The following is a 23752-nucleotide window of genomic DNA, read 5'->3' on the forward strand; positions in this document are numbered from 1 at the left end:
CCAGACAGAAGCCACTCCTCAGTAAAAGGCACATGACAGCCCACCTGGAGTTTGCCAAAAGGCACCTGAAGGACTCTCAGACCATGAGAAACAGAATTCTCTGGTGTGATGAAACAAAGATTGAACTCTTTGGCCTGAATGCCAAGCATCATGTCTGGAGGAAACCAGGCACCGCTCATCACTTGGCCAATACCATCCCTACAGTGAAGCATGGTGGTGGCAGCATCATGCTGTGGGGATGTTTTTCAGCAGCAGGAACTGGGAGACTAGTCGGGGTCGAGGGAAAGATGAATGCAGCAATGTACAGAGACATCCTTGATGATAACCTGCTCCAGAGCGCTCTGGACCTCGGACTGGGGCGAAGGTTCATCTTCCAACAGGACAACGACCCTAAGCACACAGCCAAGATAACAAAGGAGTGGCTTCGGGACAACTCTGTGAATGTCCTTGAGTGGCCCAGCCAGAGCCCAGACTTGAACCCAATTGAACATCTCTGGAGAGATCTGAAAATGGCTGTGCACCAACGCTCCCCATCAAACCTGATGGAGCTTGAGAGGTTCTGCAAAGAAGAATGGGAGAAACTGCCCAAAAATAGGTGTGCCAAGCTTGTAGCATCATACTCAAAAAGACTTGAGGCTGTAATTGCTGCCAAAGGTGCTTCAACAAAGTATTGAGCAAAGGCTGTGAATACTTATGTACATGTTATATTTTTGTTTTTTATTTTTTAATAAATTTGCAAAAGTTTCAAGCAAACTTTTTTCACTTTGTCATTATGGGGTATTATGTGTAGAATTTTGAGGTAAAAAATGAATTTAATCCATTTTGGAATAAGGCTGTAACATATCAAAATGTGGAAAAAGTGAAGCGCTGTGAATACTTGCACTGCTTCAGGTGTTTTGTGCAACCCGCAATTGATCTTTAATGCACCTGCCCAAATATACTGTACATAGAGTCCTTAGCTGCAATAACTTTTCTTCTCCATACTTGTCAAATTAACAATGAGCAGAGCAGCAATAATTAGTCAATTAATCAATCAATAGAAAAAAATAATAAATGGGCAACTATTTTTTTTTTTTAAGCAGAAATAGTCAATATTCTCTCTTCCTGCTCTTCATGACAGAAAGCTGACCAGGGGACAGCTTGGAAAAAAAAATATTCTTCACCACTTTCTGGCATTTTAGAGACCAAACAATTAATCAATTAATTAACTTAAAAAATCCATTTGAAGTGGAATAAAAATGTACAGCCACTCTGTGGTGCATGAAGCTTGATGTAAACAAAGCTACCCAGGTGACATGCAGGGAAACTAATGTCATGTGACAGTGTTTCCCACAGACCAGGTAGCAATTTGTGGTGCTCCACTGACACCGTTGGGCGAGTGTCACAGTGTCGTGGCGGTCGGTGGAGTCAGTCATTGTATGCAGAGTGTCTGCAGACCAGTGTGTGCATGCACCAGTGATGCGCTGGTTGATTTTCCCGCGTACCGCTGGCATATGCGCGCTTGTCTGTGTATGTGTGCGCGCGCGCGTGTGTGTCCGAGAATGACAGAGAAAGAGCGCTATGATGAATGAACGGAACGATATTACGTTGAGAGCATAGACGAGAGGGAAAACAGCAACAACGGGAAAATAAAAAAACAGAATCATTCTGTGGCGGTGCGCCACAGAATGGAGACCAACCGCTATGTCTATGTATGGGAAACCCTGTGTGATATTACCCAACAGTTTCAGGTCATGGTGTATTGACCCATTTCAGCATTTGTATGACTGGAATCAGTGAGAAAAAAAGAAATGTTTTGTAGCAGAGAGCCTTCGTGCACTGCAGAGCTCAAAGCTGAGTTAGTGTACGCTGCGTCTCCATTTCGTTTCTACCGCACCTCCACCTGAAGTGAGGCTATGCATTACCATGTGCCAAATGAAAAGCTTCAACCATGTCCGTTAGTCAAAAATGAAAACAGAGACATGACAGTCGTCTACCAGGCAGCAGGGTCAGGCAAATGATCATACTTGGTTCTGTGAAGGTGGGATTACTTACCACACATCCCAGATTAATACTGAGATATTCTCTACAACCCCTCTGCTTAACATCAAACTTCTGGGTGCAGAGCTACATTTGACATATTTATGTGCTTTTAGAGTTACAACCTTAAAAAAGTCAATTTTTTGCTGATATGGCTGGATTTGCTCCAGATGTTTTTCACATCTGGTTTTATCCAACAAAATGCACTTCAACTTCAAGCAGCAGATTCTTTCATCAGAGATCAGTACAACTGTAACTAATAGTTAACAGTGAATGTTTTTTTCTTCGCCAATTGACTTTAAAAAGGGACAATAATCATTTGTACAGACTGTCTGTAACGAGCTGCTGCTGTTCAAGAAGCCAATAATGGATTTGCCCTCTGTGCTTCCTCCTGTTAAACTACACACTCACAAATACAGCTGTGCTGAGATGAGGTGGGGTTAATACATTCTGGGACATGGATTTTATCACATGGATGAAACTGATATTCCATTGACTTCAGATACACGTGGACATAAATGAAAACATCAGAGGAGGGGAGTGTGTGGAGTAGAATTACCGTTAACTGAAGAGGACATGCATGACAGAGAGGAACACCAATAAGACAGAGAGAGTTCAGTCAGACAACACTGACGTTCAGAACACATGGCTAACTCAAGCTACACAGGGTACACACATCAGATCAGGTTAATATATCTGCACTGATGTCTTAAAATTCAATGACTTATAAGATTATTCTGAACCTTTACACAAACAAAAATCATTCCACTTTATATAGTGAAGCAAAACTAGAAACTAGGCGACTGTCCGTGTTTCACTTAGATCATAACTGTGATTTTTTAAGTGAGAGAATACAAACAAATAAAATTAGCATTAGTCAGGACGCCATGAGGAAATTCTTGTTTGCTCTCAATGACCCATGAGTGTCGAGTCATGACATGACAGTGTGATTATCATGTTCAGACCTGCCGTTAAAATGCATCTCAGGTGATGGGATCACAAGTGGTCAGCTCTGAGCAAGTCAAGTCACATCTAGATTTAAAATGAGTCTCAGTGACCACTTGTGATCCCATCGCACTTCCCTGCTTCTTATGCAAATAAACAGCTATGTGTTGTTGTCCTTAACTAATCCCATAAATGGGTCAGTTATCAACGTGTGGGCGCGGATCACTGCTCTGCGTAAAGCTCTACAGTGAAATCAGGTTTTATCCATTTGAAACAGTCAAACAATTTTGGTTCATTCATTTGGTTCATGAAACTGTTGAGACTCATCAGACTGTGTTAGAGGTCGTCGTAGAGGAGGAGGTCCTTCAGTGTCATCCAGAATCACTGTATGTTCACACTGCTAAAAGAATGTGGCCACGGGCGGCCCAATGGCGGAGTGGTAAGGGTGCGTACTACATGAGCTGATGCTCTTAGTCGGTTCGACTCCCGACCAGCCCGACTCCTTCCCGCGTGTCATTCCCCCTCTCACTCTCTACTGTCCTGTCAAATAAAGGCAAAAATGCCCAAAGAAATATCTTTAAAAAAAAAAAAAAAAAAAAAAAAAAAAAAAAGAATGTGGCCACATGTGGCCCAGACCACCTCAGAATGTGGTCTGAGTGATCGGATCTGAGATGCTTCCTCAATGCATCTTGGGTGCGTTAACACCAAGCATCAACCTGCAGGGCTTAAAGATGAAGCCAACAGGGAAGACCTCTAATGACTAATCTGGCTCCAACAGTGAGTCAGTCCCCATAGACTCCCATGTTAAAATGTCCAATTTTACAACAACATGTTTTCAGCCTGGTACAAAAACCGTTCTGGTCTCTAGAGCTAATTTCCTCCTTCATGACAACTGTACGGGGTGAATTTTATAGAACTCACCTGTTTGTTAAGGACTAAAGTTATGCCAAGACGGCAACATTGGAGTAGCTCACTCTGAGCTTTCTGCCTTGGTTTCCGGAGCTCTTTCACCAGAGAAGAGCTCATTAACATCAGAGAAACAACTCCAGAGGATTTTTTCCACCTTTCTCGACTCACCTGTGGAATTATTGGACATTTTGGTCAGAGGTGCACTGACCGTCGCTCTCGCAGTGAAACGCCAGAGGAGAGGAAAACGTGCCGGTGCGCTTGCGCGTCTCTGCCGGCGCGGACTCCGCACACCGCTCCCAGGTATCTTTCTCTCCAACGTGCGTTCACTGCCCAACAAACTGGATGAACTTCAGCTACTGGTGCAGAAGAACAGAGACTTTTCTTCATCTTCCGTCCTGTGCTTCACGGAGACGTGGCTGTGTGGATCGATTCCGGACTCTGTGCTGGAGCTGGCCGGCTTCCAGCTCTTCAGAGCGGATCACGACACAGAACTGTCCGGCAAAACCAAAGGTGGAGGAATCTGCTTTTATGCTAACAGTGGCTGGTGCAAAGACGTGACAGTGATCCTGCAGCACTGTTCTCCTGACCTGGAAACTTTCATCATAAACTGCAGGCCCTTCTACTCCCCCCGTGAGTTCACCTCATTCATCCTGGTCGGTGTTTACATCCCACCACAGGCCACAGCAGATACTGTGTGGAGTGGACCAACCCGGACTCCTTAGTTATTGTCCTTGGTGACTTTAACAAAGGTAACCTCAGCCACGAACTGCCCAAATACAGACAGTTTGTTAATTGCCCGACCAGAGAGGGGAACACTCTGGACCACTGTTACCCCACAATCAGTGGTGCTTATCACGCTGTCCCCCGGGCTGCACTGGGCCACTCTGACCATGTCATGGTCCACCTGATTCCCACATACAGGCAGAAACTAAAACTGTGTAAACCTGTTGTTTACAAGAACCTCCAAGGACCTCCAATTGCACCAATCACCAAAACAAATTCCTTGTATGTGGAAACATACTTGGCAATAAAATTGATTCTGATTCTGATTTACAGTCTATGGTTCACACCTGTACTTAGAGCTGTCCATTTGTGATTGGATCACCTGAGACTGATGTTAATGCCAGGTCTGAACAGGGCCGCCTGACCTCAAGATAAGAAATGGTTTGAGTGTTGCCCTCAAGTTTAATTTGTTTGCTTGTCATTCAGCATCAGACACAGAAACAAATACACAACACAGCCTGTTCAGTTGAACCGCTGACCTTTTCTCTCCCATCAATCATTCCAGTCCCTTAACTCAAGAGTATTCATCACTAACAGGTTCCAATCCGGTAATGCTCCTGTTTGTAGTACACATCACATTATGAGGAAATGTGGATTGTTGAAATGCTAAGAATTGAGTTGGTGGTCAGCTGCGGCTGAATTAAATCTGACTGACTGAATTGTATGATTAGTCAGATGAAGAGACAGTAATTAATGTGGACTTGATGCACCTGGTAAGGTCCGAGTCAGGATCAACAGCAATCTGGCAAATCAATGCCTCCTACTGATGTAGGAATATGAGGCTGATATCCACAAATGCCATATTAATGAAATGTACTGATCAGGGCGTTTCACAGTAAAAGATAATGTCATTACTCAAACTATGGACAAACTATGAAACAGTGTCACTGTTTCAAAACATGGCTTTGGGATTTCTGTTCTCATTTATCAGCTAACACACCTGATACTTTTATATGGGATCATATCAGCCGATATATCAGTCTGTTTAGTTTTATTTTACCAATGCCTTAAAATTTTGTTCTAGACTGAGCTAAATCAATTCAAACAGGGCTGCACAGACTTTTATTGCAGCAGACATTTCAAGTTATTAAATCAATAATGGCTTCATTCATTTCAGTCAATCCATTACATTACAGTACTGGGATGGAGCCATTCTACTATAATTATAATTATTGTAATTAGAAATTACACCTGTTGCAGTGACGAGTCAAAATGTCTGCTGTGTACACTCTCTGACAACAAAGTGTAAAAGTCTATCTCAACTTTTCTGATCTGCAGACACAAAACTTCATAATGATGTGCAACAATGAAACACAACAGACTACTTATTTAACTGATAATCAAAATAAAAGTCTGCTTTTCTCATATATAGAATTTCTTTGGACAATTTGCCAAAATAGATTTGCTCCCCACTAGAGAGGCCACAGTGTGGAAATAAACCAGGTAATAAACCTGTGACAACACCAGTGTTACATATTACAAGACATGTCGTCTTAATATCTGTAGGTTAGCAGTGTTATCTCCAGAGGCTTCATCCTTCATCAGACAAAGTTTGCAGATTGCCTCATTAATGTTTTCAGGTTATTTTCTGATGTTGGGTTAAAATCTGGAATACTGTCAAACATTTGCTTTCTGCTTTGAACCAAATCCTCCACCACTGTCTTGTCAGTCAACTCCCCTCCCATCACGTGATGACACTCTGCTCTCTGCAGCAGCAGAGTTTTCACTTTGTAATTATACCAGTGGAACTGTGACTAAGTGACAAAGTAGTGATAACTAGTATTTTACAAATTGGAGGTTTTTACTTGATGAACATGGACACTACTGCTGATATGCAAAAAATGAACCAAACAGCGGGGTCTTTGGGCAAGAACGTAATGGGTGTGTGCCTGAACACCATCTAATCCTGGTAACATTGACTACCATGGCAACCATACTCCCCGCCAAACATATCTTAAAAAATGCTAATGAAAATACAGTCTAATTGAAATGACTCAGCCATTTGCATTCAAGAGTAATCACACAGTCTGACCTGTAAAATTTAGACATTAGCGTGAATCTGATGTTGTTTTGCTGCAAGCCAAAGGTCAGAAGTCAAGCACAGACCCAATCTGATAAGAAATGACACATGAAGCACTAACTCTTTCCCAGACACACTCCTCACATCAATACTGTGTGACAGCCACTAAAAATAGACAGAAAACAAATGAGGATCTTTATCTGTTTTTTGACATGTAACAAATGAGCCAATCAGGCTGTAATTAGGTTGTAAACAGACTGTAAACAATTTGGAAATGCAGGCTGAACAAACCGGTGTTTCTCATGTTTTAGCCCATTAGTTCCAAATGGTGTGGACCATAGCTAAATGTTTGCAAAAGAATGTTTCAGCTGTTTAAGTTTAAAATGTTTCTCCCTTTACGGGCAACTCCAGGTCATCTCAGTTCATCAACTTACAGTACAGAGGTTAGAATTTTGCTATAATGTCTGATCTTACTGTTTTTTAAGTTGTGTTATATTTGTGTTGTGGTGCAACTTTAATCAGCTTGATTTAATGACTCTGAACCTCATTCTCAAGCAAAGATAACATCATCCTGACATCTTTTAAAAAGCCTACATACTAAACACGAAGAAATAGGTGCCTTAAACCCTGTGTGTGTTTGTTCAAGTGGATTCAATGTAACTGAACTGAGTCAATGAGCTGGAACCAGTGGCCATCTGAGAAATAAAACTGATTGGAATTGGCAGTAATAATGTTGTTTGCGTGATTTGTAGTAAATGGTTCAGAACATGGTGTGTTGATTAGCACCAGGTGAATGTCACAGTGTTGATCTCTAACGCACAATTTGGGGAAAATATCTAATTGCAATTTTTCTAACAAATATTGCAGTAACCTTTTAAAATGCCGCTATTTTATAAAAATCAAACTACAGCCCAGCACATGTGGTACGCATAGTTCTTCAACAGGCGGTGTTTACATCACAAACATATCTTGTTCCAAAGAAGGAAGAAAGTTTTAGTTTTTTGTTTGTTTGAACGTGTTGGGTTTTCACACCTGATCAAAAATGCAGTTTTCTAAAACCTCCAAAGCCAAAACCTCCTCATGCAGCTGCTTGTCTCGGCACAGTGGAAGAAGACAATCAACAACATCATTAGAGTAAATGAAAATTCTGTTAACACATATCTATCATAACAGTTTGGAGTTTCTCACCTTTCTCCAAAATATCTTCAGCTCCTTCCTCCCACTGATCCTCCTCATCTTCATACTCGTCATCCACATCTAGACAGAGAGGAGGGAAACACAATGACAGGCACTTTAAAGCTGCTTTCAGGCAACAGGTGTCTTATGGAAAAGGTGAGGGAGCTGGAAGCAGAGACGGTGGGGGTGACGACAGAAAGGAGAAGGACGGGGGACAGGACAGAGACAGGGGAGGGGGGCCAAAGGTGAGGGAGCTAAGGTGAGGGAGCTAAGATGAGAGACAAGAAGTTGAGGGAGGACAGAATTAAGGTAAGTGAGGACAGAGACAATGAGAGAGGACAGAGATGAGTGATTTGTTTGTACCGGCTTCATCCAGGATGAGCCCTCCGTGTCTTGGCTTCTTCCTGGGACGGTCATCATCGTCCTCCTCCTCCTCTTCATCATACTCCTCCTCATCTTCCAGGTCCTCCCCCTCCTCCTCGGCTACCTTGTCGCTGCCCACAGGGCTGCCTGTCTCCTCCTGGAAACGGAGAGAGAAAGATGAATTATGGAATAATACCAACAATAAAGTCTCCAGTATTCTTCCTGTTCTTTCGTGGATAAGATCTGTGTATTTAAGCACCTGCAGCAGTTGAACCCGCCTAACTGAATCACTGTGTTTACATGAATCCACTGAGCTGTTAGCACACTTAGCAAGCAGTTAGCAAACCTCATTCTCTTCCGCCTCCTCGGCCTCTCCATCGCTGCTGTGCTCACTCTGGTTGTCGGAGAAGTCGCTGTCCTCGCTGTCAGACATCTCGTAACTCTGGACAGACTGTGGCAGCGCAGACAAAACAAAACCACTTCACTGGGGTTTGAATTAAACACGACGGGAGTAGCTAACTTTTAGCTAGCAGCTAGAAACATTCGGCCTAGCAAAGCACGCTAATGTAGTTAGCATGGATGTAACGCTCTGGATATCTCCAAAACAGCTGCAATTAAATGTTAGCCGGTGAGCTCAGCGGCTGTTACTTACCCGCCTTTAACTCCCTCAGTGGTTTATATCTTGTTAGTTGATAAATAAATGTAAATATTAGCTTATTTTGGTCACTCCAATGTCTCCCACGTATTCTCGGAGAACCGCGAGATTTCGGAAAGCTGCGCACTTCTTCTCGCGAGTTTTGGACGGCGGTAGGTCAAGACAGTATGAGGTCTCACTCCTCCTATTTTTATCAAAATGACTGACCAGTTGCAGGCAACGTTCACACTAATACGTTTTCATTTGAAACGACGTTTTAAAGCGAAAATGATCTCAGCTTCTTTAAAAAAATGATCTCCGTCCATATTAACACACCTGGAAACACATGACCATTCACGTACGTGTTACTGAACACGTTACTCTACTCTGCAGTTGATTAGTCATACAGCAAAAGACAATTGTCAAGAGCTCAAGACAATTGCACAAGAGCTGCTAGCAAAAACAGCAAGGTCAGCAATTATTATTTGTGTTGCTTTCACCATGGTAGTTGATGCTGACAGGACCCAATCAGGGCACAACGGTGGATGTCATTTCCAAATGTCTCAGTTTTTGCCAGTCCAGACTACAATGCAACTTTAGAGTTTTCAAACTAAAATGGGGCCAGCAGCAATTCCAAAAGTCTCTGTTTTCGGGGCTTGAAAACCCCGGAGTAGTGTGGACTGCAGGCAAAAATGTAGCAAAAGTAATGCATTTTAAAACTAAAAATGTAGTGTGGATGTAGCCATTGATACAGTAGCTTATACTGCAGCACTGTGTAGAAGTTTTAGGCAGTAAAACTAAATCAGAATCAGAATCAGTTTTATTGTCAAGTATGTTTTCACATACTAGGAATTCTTTCTGGTGATTGGTGCAATTGAGGATCAGGGGGTCAGTGACAGTGGGGCTCTCTAGCCTTGTTGATAAGGCTAATAGCAGATGGGAAGAAGCTATTTTTGTGGCGAGAGGTTTTGGTCCTGAAGGACCGCAGCCTCCTGCCAGAGGGGAGTGTCACAAAGAGTTTGTGTCCAGGGTGGGAGGAGTCAGCTACAATCTTCCCTGCACGCCTCAGAGTCCTTGAGGCGTACAGGTCCTGGAGGGACGGAAGATTGCAGCCAATCGCCTTCTCCGCAGAGTGGATGATACGCTGCAGTCTGTTATTGTCCCTCTCCGTGGCAGCAGCGTACCAGATGGTGATGGAGGAGGTGAGGATGGACTCAATGATGGAGGTGTAGAAGTTCACCATCATAGTCCTTGGCAGGTTGAACTTCTTCAATTGCCTCAGGAAATACATCCTCTGCTGAGCTTTTTTGATGAGGGAGCTGATGTTCAGCTCCCATTTGAGATCCTGTGTGATGGTGGTTCCCAAGAAGCGAAAATGCTCCACGGTAGCCACGGGGGAGTCGCACAGGGTGATGGGGGTGGGTGGGGCTGGGCTCTTCCTGAAGTCCACTATCATTTCCACTGTCTTCAGAGCGTTTAGCTCTAGGTTGTTCTGCCTGCACCAGGTCACCAGACGGTCAGTCTCCCACCTGTAGGCAGACTCATCGCCATCAGAGATGGGATGATTCCAAAAATATTAATACTATTAATATTTTTTTTTTTCCATTTATCAGTGAGTTTCATCTATTTGGTTGTTTTCTGTGTTTATTTTATATACATAATTGTGCTTTTGTATTTTCTTGTGTTTTCTCACTCTGCAGCACATTTTCTAAATGCTGTACGCATGATCTTTATTTGGTCGTGTTTATCTGTTTGCTTGTGTGTCTTTCGCTGCAGCACGTTGAGCTCTCAGGACCATCGAACGTGACTTTTATGTCAGCGCCAAATAAAAACTGCAAAACTAAGAGCGAGTTTGTGATCCCTCGAGGATTGTGCAGAGTAACTTCTCACTCTTTACACACCATCTCTGTTACGTTGTGACTCGTCGCTCCCCAACCAGCCAATCACATCCCGCGGTTCAAGGTGAGTCACACAGAGTGCGTGCTGTTGACGCTGCTAGTGGTTTGAAAACAGTTGTGAAATCCTCCGCGTTTCGTTTCTCTGTCGTTTCTGGACGTTTTTACCGGAGATGAACAGCGTCGGGGAGGCCTGCACCGACCTGAAGCGGGAGTATGACCAGTGCTTCAACCGCTGGTTTGCTGAGAAGTTCCTGAAGGGGGACCGGAGTGGGGACCCGTGCACCGAGACCTTCAGGAAGTACCAGCGGTGTGTGCAGAAGGCCATCAAGGAGAAGGACATCCCGGTCGACGGGGTGGAGTTTATGGGTCCCAACAAGGACAAACCGGAGAGCTGATGGTGACGAGACCGTGACCGGCCGTCGGTACCGACACCGATACCGATTCACAGCAGTGACCGGGTACTGTGTCCACGAGGCCCACTGAGCATGCGCAGAAGCTGAACTGATGAGCGGATGCAGGCTGTGTGAATGTGTGAGGGTGTGTGAATGTGTGTGAAGTTTTCTTATTATATCTGCAGCTGCTTTTTTCAGTTTATTTAACATGTGCCGGATTAACCTGAGGGGCTCGAGCTGAAGGGACCGGTTGACTAATCGATCGGTCGATCGACATCAATCAGCGAGTACTGTGACGATCATGTAGTTGTTTGAGAAGTTTTTCAAGCAGAAAATGCTAACAAAGTGCTCGTTCCCGTCCCTCCGTTGTGAGGACTTTCTGACATCTCCAGTCAATCACTCAATAATCAATATTCAAGAATGAAAAATAGCAGCAACTATTTTGGTAATTAACTATTGAAGTCAATTTTCACCCCCATCCCCAGTATTGATGGCTGTGATTCTACAGTGTGAGGATCCAGTTTTTCATCATGATAATTCACATATGTTTGAGTTTTGGATTTGAACACGACACCTCGGACACTGGGGACTGTGATGGACATTTTTCTTCACCTTCAGACATTTTAAAAACTAAAAAATAAACCGGACAAGTGACTACAAGATCAGCTGTTAATGAAGATGATGATGATTTGCAGGCTTTACTTTTGAGCTTTTTCTCCCATAATCGTGACACAGTTCATCTCTGAAGTGACGTTTTTCTCCGTGAATTTAACTTTTTATTAAATTTTCTTTTTTGCTGTAAACCTTCTCTTTTTCATTTAAAAAATATTTTGTGTTTATATTCACTCTCAATTTTTCTTTGTTTATTTCATTTTTCCTCATTTTAAATGTATTTATTTTGATCCACATGCCAGGTCAAAGGTTATATGGAAAGCAGTCATTTTTCCACTGAAATTAGACTTTTCTTTAATTTATATTTTCTTTTTGTCGTTTTTGACTCTAGAGTTTTTACGTTCCACTTTTACTCATCACATCTGTGGGTAGGTGCAGTTTGAAAATGACAGTGTCACATATGACTTACACTTATTTTGAAAGGTCTTTAATTGTGGTGCACGCAGGTCTAAACAGTAAAGCTGAACGGGAATGCAATTGTCAGAAATGTAAACCATAAACCATTTTCATGGTGGAACTGTTCTTTACATGTTTTTCTAATCAGTTGTGATGTAACTCTTTATTGCCCTGAGTAGGGTCTCACAGGCAGCCTGCACGTGGCTCCTCAAACGGCAGACGGCACCACCTGAAAGACAAGGTGAGTGTTTGAGGATGTTAGAGTCAATAGACAAACAATGCTGCCTGACAGACTAAACTCAGGGAACCACAATACTGAATAAACCCTTCTCTGACCTTTGACCTTCTGGTGATCTCACGCAGTCAGAAATTCACCTGTTGAAACTAAGATAAGTCTGAAAGAAGTCTGGCTTTAAAAATGTCCAAATATTGAAATATGAATTACTAACCAGGCCAAATGGTTGACTGTCGCGGGACACCTAAACTCTGGCCTTCCTGTGCATTTGTTCTGTTGGAGAGCATGCTGCACAGCCTGAAGGAGAGTCCTGCTTTACCTCACCTCGATGCCCTGTCTTGGTCAGGGCCAGAGGTCTACAGTGGTTTCAAGACCATAATAATTAAAGCTTTGGACTTTCACTACTCACAATAAGTTAGGGTATTGTTATTTACATGAGTGCTTTTCCTATTTGGTCTGAATTTTAATGAAATAAGTAAAAGTTCCCTTTGATATTACTAATAATGAATGAGAAGAAACACCATTTTCATTAGTTTAATATTTATTACCCCAAAAATTTAGACAATAACAAGGATAGCCCCAAATGTTTGGGTGGAGCATTATCATCCATGAACAGAAAGTTGGGGGTGTGCTATGATGTCTCTGAGGTAAGAACATGCAGTGACTGAGCCATCTACAATAACCAAATCTGTTTTGTGCTGACTGGTGATGCCTGCCCAGACTGTTGCACCTCCTCCACCAAAGCGAACCCTGGGGACCATGTTGACCTCGGCATATCGCTCACCTCGCCTTCTCCAGCAACACTGACGACCATCATTTCTGTGCAAGGTGACCCGACACTCATCAGTGAACAGGACGGTAGACCACTGCTGCATTGTCCAGGTCACATGGTCTTGTGCCCACTGCAAACGTTCACGGCAGTGTCTTGGTGTCAGTGGAGTCACTTGCAACGGTCGTCTGGCATTCAAGCCAAAGCGTTGGAGTCGGTTGCGAATGGTTTGTCTGGAAACCCTAGTACCCCTCACATCTCGTAAACGGGCCTGCAGCTGTGTGGCAGTTGCATAACGATGTCTGAGTGCATAGGTCCTTAGGCACTGGTCATCGTTGTGGTCTGTCACTCGTGGGGCTCCACTCCTGGGTCTGTCACGAACTCTGCCAGTAGTTCTGTGTCTTGATGCAAGTCTGCTGATGACACTGAGACACACCAAGTTCACGAGCAACATCTGACTGTCTGCCACCGACCCGAAGGCGCGCTATGGCCAGGTGGCGCTGCTCGTCCGTTAAGTGACGTCGTGTGTTCATGGCTGTTTGAATGATGAACTTGGAATGACTTACTGACCATACCAGCTTTTTATACCCACAGAATGTTGAAATTGATGCCACATTGAAAAGGGTTGTCTTTTAGTTTTTTGGTATTGGCCCCAATATGTAAGGCACACTGTACACAGTGAGATCATTACGTGGAAAACACAAAATGAGGTGTGTCTATCACCCCAATACAATTGCCTCTCTATCCCAAAAATCTCTGAAGTGAAACAAACACTGTATGTATGAAATCTGCTGAGTCTCTCACAATATCCCTAACTTATTGTGAGTAGTGTATATATGCAAAGGTTCTGCAGCGTTCACTACGCTGACTGTAAGACATTTAAATGCAACATAAAACAATTTAATACCCTTTTTACTGTGATAAGAGTCAAATAGTGATGAAGAATAGAAACACAATCTATTAATTACTTGAATTTATTGACATTTATGATCACAATCACATCACAATCGCATACAAATAGTTAAATGTGACATTTACCTAAAGTTTCATGTTTTATGGCAGACTAGAAAAAAATATTCAAGGTCTTAATTAAAGGTCCTATATTTTACTCTTTGACTTTTATTTGAAGTGTTGATCTCCATCAGAAGATATACTTGTTGAACCAAAAACCATCTCAGTGTAGTTTTACATCTCTCTCAGGCTTCTCTCTGGAGCTCTAGTAACAACAGTTCAGTGAACCAATCAGAAGAGAGGATCTGAGCCTCTCTTCTGATTGGCTGACTGTTTCCTGAGCGATCAAATAAAAAATATAGTAGATTTCAGGAAACCAAATTCTTCAAGGCTGGATGGTGGATCCAGGTGGGCCAAGAATTTCTTGGCAGTTTGACTGAATGAGTAAAAAGTCTGACTTTAGACTTGCAAGGAATTTCACAACAAGTCTGCGTTTGCTGAGATCCTCAAATCCACAGGGACCTCACAATATATGGACTTTCTGTGGGCTTGGGACATGGCTGAGAGCAGTGACTGCTTTGTTTTGACATCACAAAGTTCCAGAAGTCCTGACGGCTGGTTTTAAGGCTCAGTTTCTGAACACAGGCTGTGTCCATTTCTCTGTGGACTGAGGCTTTGATACTTTCACAGTATTAATATAGAACCTAGACCTGCTTTATAATCAAAAAACACATGGACATCTACCTTTAGACTGGATGGGACCTTAATGAAATTTAAGATTTTTTGTTTAAATATTTGATAAAATTCTCACAGTAAATCTGTGCTGTGTTCCAGCATAGAAAAACTGCAGAATGAAAGAAATGGTTTTCATAATGAGAGCACCCACCTCTGGAAACAGGTACTACATGAGTAGAAACTGTCAGAACCTGAGCTTTACTGCTAACATAAAAAACCTTTACATCTTTACATTTAGCAAACTGTTTATAAATTACAAGTGTCATTGTAATTTATAAAATGCCAGAACACTGGATATAATAGAGGGACTAATGACCCATTAAAATAAATAAAATACTTCCTCAGTGAGTGAGCTGTTTGGCTCTGACAGCTCATTCTTCCACATGTTTGCAGAAGAATTTCCTGGCAGTTTGACTGAATGAGTAAAAAGTCTGACTTTAGACTTCCAAGGAATTTCACAACAAGTCTGCGTTTGCTGAGATCCTCAAATCCACAGGGACCTCACAATATATGGACTTTCTGTGGGCTTCAAGATCACTCATGAATCCTAGTAGGTGGATGTGATTATGTCAACAAAACGACATCCAGTACAGAGGCAAGAAAATGTAAGTGAACCCTTCAAATTTGCCTAAAAATATGATCTGCATCTAAGTTAAAATAATGAACAAATGCTTAAAGGTTCTGTAAGTGAGATTTTAGACAATAATACAGCAGCAAACAACTATTTTCTGTGTATTCTGCTGACTGTGGCAATTTTAGTGACATTTTCTGTCAAAAATAAAACAGAATTTAATTCATAATGAAAAGAAATTCCACATTCGAGAAACCTGCAAACTTCATGTGTAAAGACAGACCTGGCAGTAGCAGACACACAGCTATTGTTAACACAAGTGTATAAAACGCAGTAATTCAGTGATGCAGCCACCATGCACACACAATGCACGCAGTGTGCTCCTGGCGTTAGCGCCTGAGAATCCCTCCATACAAAGGTACCGTCCACACTAAAGATGGCACAGCGCAGTGACCTTCCAGAATTTCCTCCACTGAACAAACCATGTTTACAGTTAAAAAGGCTCAAACGGAGGCTGGAGGTGTGGCCAACAAAGCGTTAGTTTTGGTCAGAGATGCTGGTGGTCTAGAGTGACATCTAGTGGCAGTGACGGTCATTTACAGAACCTTTAATTAAATGGTATTGTTGGAAATCGTGATTTTAATCAGCGTAACCGTAAGGTATTAACAAAAACAAGCAGATAATTCTCTCAGTTGAAAGATTGTAACTGACTGACATTGTAAAGGGTTTGATTTCACTTTCAAATATTTCACTAACGATATCCTTCAGTTGCAGCTGCACCTAGAAGATGCTGCGTATACATTTTCTTACAGAAATGCAACATCCTCTTTATTCTGGATGGATGGATGTTGCAGGAAAACAAGGCCCACTTGTCTTGCTTCAAGGTGGGTGCCAATACATCTGGTTCCACTCATCAAGAGAATGAACTGATTAACCATCTGTTGTTTTCCATCCAGTTCTTTTTGCACAGTAAAGCTGGATTCGTTACCAGCTGTCTGTAAACCATGGATCAGGGACAGAGATAGGACCAGGACCAGAGAAGACCAGGACCTGAGCTTCAATGTAATTCCAAATTACATCCTTTCTAAATTCTGAGTAAATGCAAATTATTTAAAAACTAGAATATTCCCCAAATTAAACAAATCTTTAAAATCCTCACACATCTCCACTCTTACACTCTATGGCGGTGCTGATCAATATGGTGTAACCACAAACTCTCTGTCGCTCCAGATTACTGGTCTTTGTTGTAGCTGCCTGCACTCTCCACTAAAGACACTGGATTAACTCACCTGTTTACGACAATACAGGTGATGTATTTAATGATTTTATTCTTTATTTATTTTAATATATGTTGCTAAGAGGATTGCTGCCAACATAATTATGTTGTGTATTTATCTGCAATGACAATAAAGAATCTATCTATCTACTTTGTGTGTATGGGTTTTAGCTTGAGATGAAAAATATCACTAAACATTACATTTACAATTCTTTACATTTTCATGAAATGAATGAGTGATATTGTTTATGGTAATAATGTATTTCTGTTCAGTAATTACTTCTATATGGTAGTTTTCATCACACAGGTTAACACAGACCATTACTGCTCATCAAAAATGCTTTTACAAAATAAAGTGGAACAATATGCTAAATAAATAATACTGCTATTGTTTTGACAGATAATATGAGAAAAGAAAAACATTTTGATGTGATTTTTGCTGAGTTCTTTACATCTCGAGAATATGAGTTATTGGCACCACAGTGCTTCATTTATGGTCTTCCATGACACATTTAACCTTTTATCAAAAAATGCTGCATTTGTGATTTGGATATTGCACTTCAGCATATTTCAGTAATTTTCATTTTGAAATAAGGAGTAATAGAAAAGTGGACGGCAGCCAGAGTGAGCTGTTACACATGTGGGAAACTGTTTTTGCAGCATAAAATCAGATGGAGGATATGATTGTCACTATTTGATGTCTTAATCAAAACAACAGTTTTGGCTGTAAGCAGATTCACCAGCTGTCAAAGTTGCTGTAGTGATACAGAAATGTCATATATGATATATACTGTATATCTGTATATCAAAAGTGATGTTGCCATTATTCTCACCTTATTGAGAACATATATGTGAATGATATATATGGAGTTTATTAAAACAAGTCTATGTGCTTATTTATGTTTTTCCTATTAATTTCTCATTAATTTTAAACATGTCTATCTTCCCATTCTGGGAAAGTGGTCTCTATAATATCAACATATATTGGGCTTTGGGCTGGATATATATTTATGAAACATATGTCAACCAAATAAACACACATAGATAAACATACATATTTTTATGGACTAGACATATATGTCATATATATCATATATCATATGTAAAATTGTTTTAGATGAATTTAGTTCATCTAAAACATAAATCTGTTTTTTTTTTTCCTTTTGCCAGCTGCAGACATAGCTCACATTACACAACTGACATTACTGAGACAAATGGAGAAAAAACATGACTGAAATTTCACAACAGGTCAAGCAGCTAAATCAGCCTATAAAAAAGAGATTGGTTTGGCAGTGGGAGCTTCTGTTTTACTAATCAGGAGGTATGATAAATGACTCTATTGCACCTTTCAAAACACCAAAGCACCTTATAAAGTGAAAGATAAAATACAGACAAGATAAAACAATATCCGAATGAATGAAAAGAAATATAGATATGTATATACATACATGTGCATACACACACATATATACACATGTACATATATACACACATACATTCTTATACACATGTACACACACATACTCATATACACATAATGGAATAAAAAATGCATAATGTACATTTCACAGTGCACCAGAAAAGGCCAGCATAAATAAGTGCATTTAAAGTTGTGACTTAAAAGAGGCAACAGATGTGCACACACAGTCTGGGGGAGAGCTTTCCAGAGGTTAGAGCCAGCTACATAGGAGAGGGGAATGTGGAGTTGTTTGGCATCAGAGGAATGTAGTCATCTTGAGGATTTATAGGCATGGAGAGATTTAGAAACAAGCAGGAGTAGTTTAAAATATATCAGGAGCTGGGAGCCAATGTAATTTCTTAAGGGTGGGGGGTGATGTGCTTCCAGGACTGTGTGTGGCAGAGAACTCTTGCTGCTGAATTCTGGACAAACTGAAGTGTATTTAATCAACATGTAGGTACACCGAGGAGAAGAGTGTTCTAAGTTGTAGGTCTAGGTGCTAGGATGTAATAAATATATGGGTGAGAGTCTGTGCAGCAGATTGGGAAAGAAAGTGGCAAATCTGGAGATTGTTTCCATTTGGAAGAAGGCTGTTTTGGTGATGTTTTTCCTGTATGTCAAAACAGAAAGCGGAATCCAGAGTTACCCCAGATTATCACAGTTATCCCAAGATTTCTTACTTAAGCAACAGAGGATGTAATGAACCCATGGTCAAATGAAGATGAGGAGTTCTGCTGGGGAAGCAATGAGGATAGCTTCAGATTTATCCTGGTTGAGTTTGAGGTAGTTGTAGGTCATCCATGCAATGATGTCATTTAAGCAGGTTCTCAGGTTGGATTGTGGCAAAGTGTCTAGCAGTGGAAATTGAGACCGTGCTGACAAATTAGGTGTCCGAGAGGTAGAATGTAAATGATGAATAATAATGGCCCAAGGGGGACACCATGAGAGAGGGGGGGCATGGGAGACCTGTGTCAAACGGTTTAGGATTTCTGGACCCAAATGCAGAAACTTGTATATCTTAGAAGCCTTGGTGCAGTTGATAGATTTATTAAACAACAACAACAACAACAACAACAACAAAAATCACACACAAAATTCTAACTTGAAGGTAAATCAAAATCCAATCATGGGTGCAATGAATCCAGAGTCAAAACAAGAAGGCCAAAGAAATTCTGGAACAACCAGGAAACATCCAGGGAATATTTTAACAGAGAACTGGAGGAACAAAACAGGAATACACACAATGACAACACATGGACTGACAAAGACAAAGGGGAAGCCAGAGACTTGAATACACAAGGAGGCAACAGTAATTGAATGCATGTGGAACACATTAGGGTAGGGCAGGCAATTAACATGGTGGGAAACACAAGACAAAGACATCAAGTAAACTAATATGAGACACATAAAGGATGCAGTTTCAAATAAAACAGGAACCCAAAAGTCCGAATCAGAGAGTCCAAACATTAAGTCCCAAAGATGAAACTAAGTCCAAACAGAAAGAGTCCTTCAGGACAGACCATGACAACCTGAGGTTGCTGATGGAGACAGACTATATTCTAGATGTAAGGTAGGGCCTGACAATGGAGTGCTGGTGACACCAAGTAGCTTTTCCTAACGGTTGAGGTGAAGTTTGTGGCAAACTGTGTTAAAGGCACCAGTGAGATCTAAATGTATGTTGAAATAACCAGAATCTGCAGCTATCAGCAGGTCATTTGTTATTTTGGTTAGGGCTGTCTCTTCTATGTTTTGCCCTATACCCAGATTTAAACTCTTCACACAAATTCTCTTTGTGCCTCTGCGCATACTGTTTTCTGGTTGTCCGTCCATCCGTACGTCCCATTCCCATGGACATGATATCTCAGTAACACCTTGACTGAATTTCTTCAAATTTGGCACAAGCATTCACTTGGACTCAAGGACAAACTGATTTGATTTTGGTGGTCAATTATGACAAATTTTCACACAAATGGTTCATATTTTATATGACTCTGGATAAACAGGGATGTAATCTGAAACTAGTCTAGTAGTTGTAGAGTGGCAGAGGCATACAACCATGAGGCAGTAATTCTAGTTTGACATATGAGCCTGGAGCTGCCTGTCCATAGTCCTCTCAAGAAGTTTTGTCAGAAATGGGAGATTGGAGGTTGATAGTTGTTCAGCTCCTCCAGATTAGTTCTAGGTATTTTTTAGGACTGAGGTGATAGGAGCCACTTTAAGAGAGAAAAGAACAGAACCATATAGAAGTGATGCATTAATGATTTGTGTCAGCAGGGGACAGAGGACAAGCAGGCATGATTTTATCAGAGGAGCGGAAATGAGGTCAAGATGGCACATGATAGACCTTGAATTAACAACAAGATCGGTTACATGCTGCTCATCGAAAGGGAGAAAGCAGAAAAACAGCTAACAGGGTGGTGATTGCATTACATTTCATAGACATATTATGTTATTTCTAGTACATGGAGATGTAGTATGATAAAGTAGCTTATTGATGGTGAGAAAACGAGCTCTGGGATTACCTTGTCCTTTTGTCTGGACCACATGTGGCCACATTCCTTTAGCCATGTGAACAGAAATGCATCCTTATCACATTGAAGCACCGCCTCCTCTACTGACATCCTCTGCCACACAAGTTGTTTGCTGCACATTGATTCACTCAACTCCTCCATAGCTCTCTCTAACTCTCATTTGTAAGCTGACCACTTACGATCAGGTCACTGAAGACACATGTTAATATCAGGTCTGAACAGGGCCTTTGTATGCTTACATATGCACATTTGAGCCAGTTTTCTTGCCGAGATGCTCTAATGGGGGCCAGCTGCCTTCATTTTGCTCTGGCATGAACCATGGGGCAGCATTGCAGAAGGCAATACTGATCTCCAATCAATACTGTGTAGGTTGCAGGGACAAGTACCAGAGGAGCAGACAAGGTCCAATGTATGAACTTTTTAGCATGTGTGGGAGTAGGTTCATGAATTCTGCAGCAAATAAGCATTCTTCAGAGTCCACGTGGATGTTCAAGCCACCAATGAAGAGGATGAAGGGATTAAAAAAACAGATGGGTGTAACTCTGAATAGCTAGAATATTTCACAACACGACATTCAAATGGCATAGCCTGTTGTACAGGCGCCATTAAAACCTTATATGTTGACTGATGGAGCACTGCAAGCCCAGTTGTGCATGGCTTGTCAATGTACGCCAACCCAACAGGGGGTAGCTAGGCTTAGTGTAAAATAGTCATTAGAGAGCTGTCAAGTTTTGGTCAGATACAAAAAGTCAATATTGTGTTCGGAAATCACATTGTTTATTAAAGGTGCTTTATATTATTTAAGGAATTTTGTGGGTTTACACCTGCACTCCTTGTCCTGGAAGTAGAAACTGTTGACTGGATTTTCTGAACAAAATTGTGAATAAATTTATTTTTATCATGTTTGGTCTAGGATTTGGACCAGCAGGAATGTACAAAAGGTTGTGTCCATTCTGAAATTCCTGAGAGCCTGCAAGAGACATTGATTTGCTGAGAAGTACATTGTTAATAACCCAACTTGTTTTACAGTCTGTCTTGAAAAATGCAAAAGGGGGGCTGCATGTTGATATGGGGGAGCTCTTGGGGTAGTTCATTGTTGAGGGGAGTACTGAGGAAGAACTGGCTTGATGCTATCTGGCCTTGATGCAAACTGGCCTGGGAGGCATGTTGGGCATGTTCCTTCAGTGTTCAGCTGGAGAGGTCAGACAGTGCTTGGCCTGCAGGAACCTGGTTGGAGGCATAGGGGATGGTGGAACATGGGAGCCTCAATCCAGTGGTGGAAACTCTTGTAAACTCAAGATGTTCAACTTGTTGGCCAGCGGGAGGTCTAGAGGTCGAGGAGGAGGAGACAGGCGAGCTCAGTGTTTGGTCTGTGGCCCCTTGTGGAAATGTTGCTGCTCAGTGATGTGGATCAGAGGAGCCAAAAGAAAGACAGGGACCAGATACTGAGTTGAGAGATATAAACAATAATTTAATTAGTGGCTTACTCATCTTAGTGTATCTGCTGAAATATATATTCAAGAGTTCAGCCAAGTGGAGCTCTGAGATAGGACCACAGTCAGAGACAGAGCAGGAAGGACTCACAGATTTTCACTCTCTACACTTAAGTGTATACACTTAAGAGTAAATCATCAGGACCAACAGGAAGAAGGAGACTTCACTAAACAGGAAGTTGTGTCCCAATTCAGGGCTTGCATCTTTTTGGAGGCTGCCTTTGAAGACCGATTATGTCACTGCAGTGCGACTAAGCTGGCTGTCCCATTTCAAATGCTCCTTCAAATGTAACAGACAGAATGCATCCTTCGTTTCCTGGGGAACAAAGGATCCAACGGATGGCCCAAACAATCCCAAGATTCAGTGCACACTGGTGATAAAAGCTAACAATGTCAACAGAGAGTCCTCGGATTACGCTTTTAAATAAGTATTGGGTTTCAGCTCAGTTCAACAACTGACGGTACAACTGTTATCAAGGTTGCAAGGAAAAAGGAACCATGCTTTGCGACACAGCGGTAAGAGTAGGCACAGCTGGTGACGCAAAACTAAAATCTTCTATAGGACAGACCATCTCATTTTGGTTTGGCCTTTGTCCTCCGAAGGATGCAGCCCCAGAATTGGGGCACAGTTAGTGTAAGATCAAACAATGTTGATCTAAAGTGTCAAGACAGGATGATCTGATTTAGGGAAAAAAACACCTGAAAAACCCAACATTAAATTGGTGCAAAAAAAACAAACAAAAATAAAGTATCACCATAAATGAGTCCTGCTCACTGAGTTACAATATTGCCCATGAAACAAGGATACCGTATGAGCTGAAAGAGACAGGTGCTGTTAAAACAACAGGAAATACACTCAGTTATTACTTTATTAGGAACACCACACTAACACTGGGTTTTTCCTCAGTTCTACATGTCATGGGAGACTCTGCTCTGAGACTCTGCTCCATGTTGACGTGACTGCATTACATCATTTCTGCAGATTTGTCAGCTACACATTCATGTTGCCAATCTCCTGTTCTAACACACCCCAAATGGGATACTACTGGATACATTCTGGAGACTGGGGCGGTCACTGAAGTTCACTGAACTCACTGTCATGTTGATGAAACCAGTTTGTGACATGGATAATTACCCTGCAGGAAGTAGCCATTAGCAGATGGTGAACAGTGGCCATGAAAGATGAACATGGTCAGCAACAACGCTCAGACAGACTGTGGTATTGAGATCATGATTGACTGGCCCAAAGTGAGTCCAGAAAATATTCCCCACACCATCACACCATCACCACCAGCCTGGACCGTTGACACAAGTAACCTGACGTGTCTCTGCTGTTGTAATCCATCCACCTCAAGGTTTGACCTGTTGTTCACGCTGAAGCTTCCCTGATCTCCAAAGTTGTAAAGAGTGGTTATCTGAGTGACCGTAGCCTTTCTGTCAGCTCCAGCCAGTCTGTCTGTTCTCCACTGTACTTTGGCAGGTGTCGGTCTGTCTGTCTGTGGACAGATGCTGTCTCGATGTTAGT

At 41.8% G+C, this 23752-nt stretch overlaps 2 protein-coding genes across 3 annotated transcripts in view; one reads left to right on the forward strand and one right to left on the reverse strand.

Annotated features, from left to right (window-relative positions):
* supt5h (SPT5 homolog, DSIF elongation factor subunit) overlaps positions 1 to 9016 on the reverse strand; it is a 35215-nt gene extending 26199 nt beyond the window's left edge. The window contains exons 1-4 of one of the 2 annotated variants that reach the window (XM_071495841.1): positions 8868 to 9016; positions 8562 to 8666; positions 8216 to 8372; positions 7865 to 7933 (exon numbers count right to left, since the gene is read on the reverse strand). In XM_071495841.1, coding sequence (XP_071351942.1) covers positions 7865 to 7933; positions 8216 to 8372; positions 8562 to 8648 — 313 coding nt within the window. In that variant the 5' untranslated portion in view covers positions 8649 to 8666; positions 8868 to 9016. The remainder of the gene's footprint in view (positions 1 to 7864; positions 7934 to 8215; positions 8373 to 8561; positions 8667 to 8867) is intronic. The other variant, XM_071495842.1, reaches the window with a different exon arrangement.
* Positions 9017 to 10799: 1783 nt separating this feature from the next.
* On the forward strand, positions 10800 to 12549 carry triap1 (TP53 regulated inhibitor of apoptosis 1). The gene has a single exon (XM_071495844.1). It carries the CDS (start codon positions 10918 to 10920, stop codon positions 11140 to 11142), a length of 225 nt encoding a protein of 74 aa, XP_071351945.1. The 5' UTR covers positions 10800 to 10917; the 3' UTR covers positions 11143 to 12549.
* Positions 12550 to 23752: the final 11203 nt, after the last annotated feature.

This window comes from Trachinotus anak, unplaced genomic scaffold, assembly GCF_046630095.1.
Source record: "Trachinotus anak isolate AG129_WGS33_773 ecotype Australia unplaced genomic scaffold, CSIRO_AGI_Tana_v1 ptg000014l, whole genome shotgun sequence".
NCBI classification, from domain to species: Eukaryota; Metazoa; Chordata; class Actinopteri; order Carangiformes; family Carangidae; genus Trachinotus; species Trachinotus anak.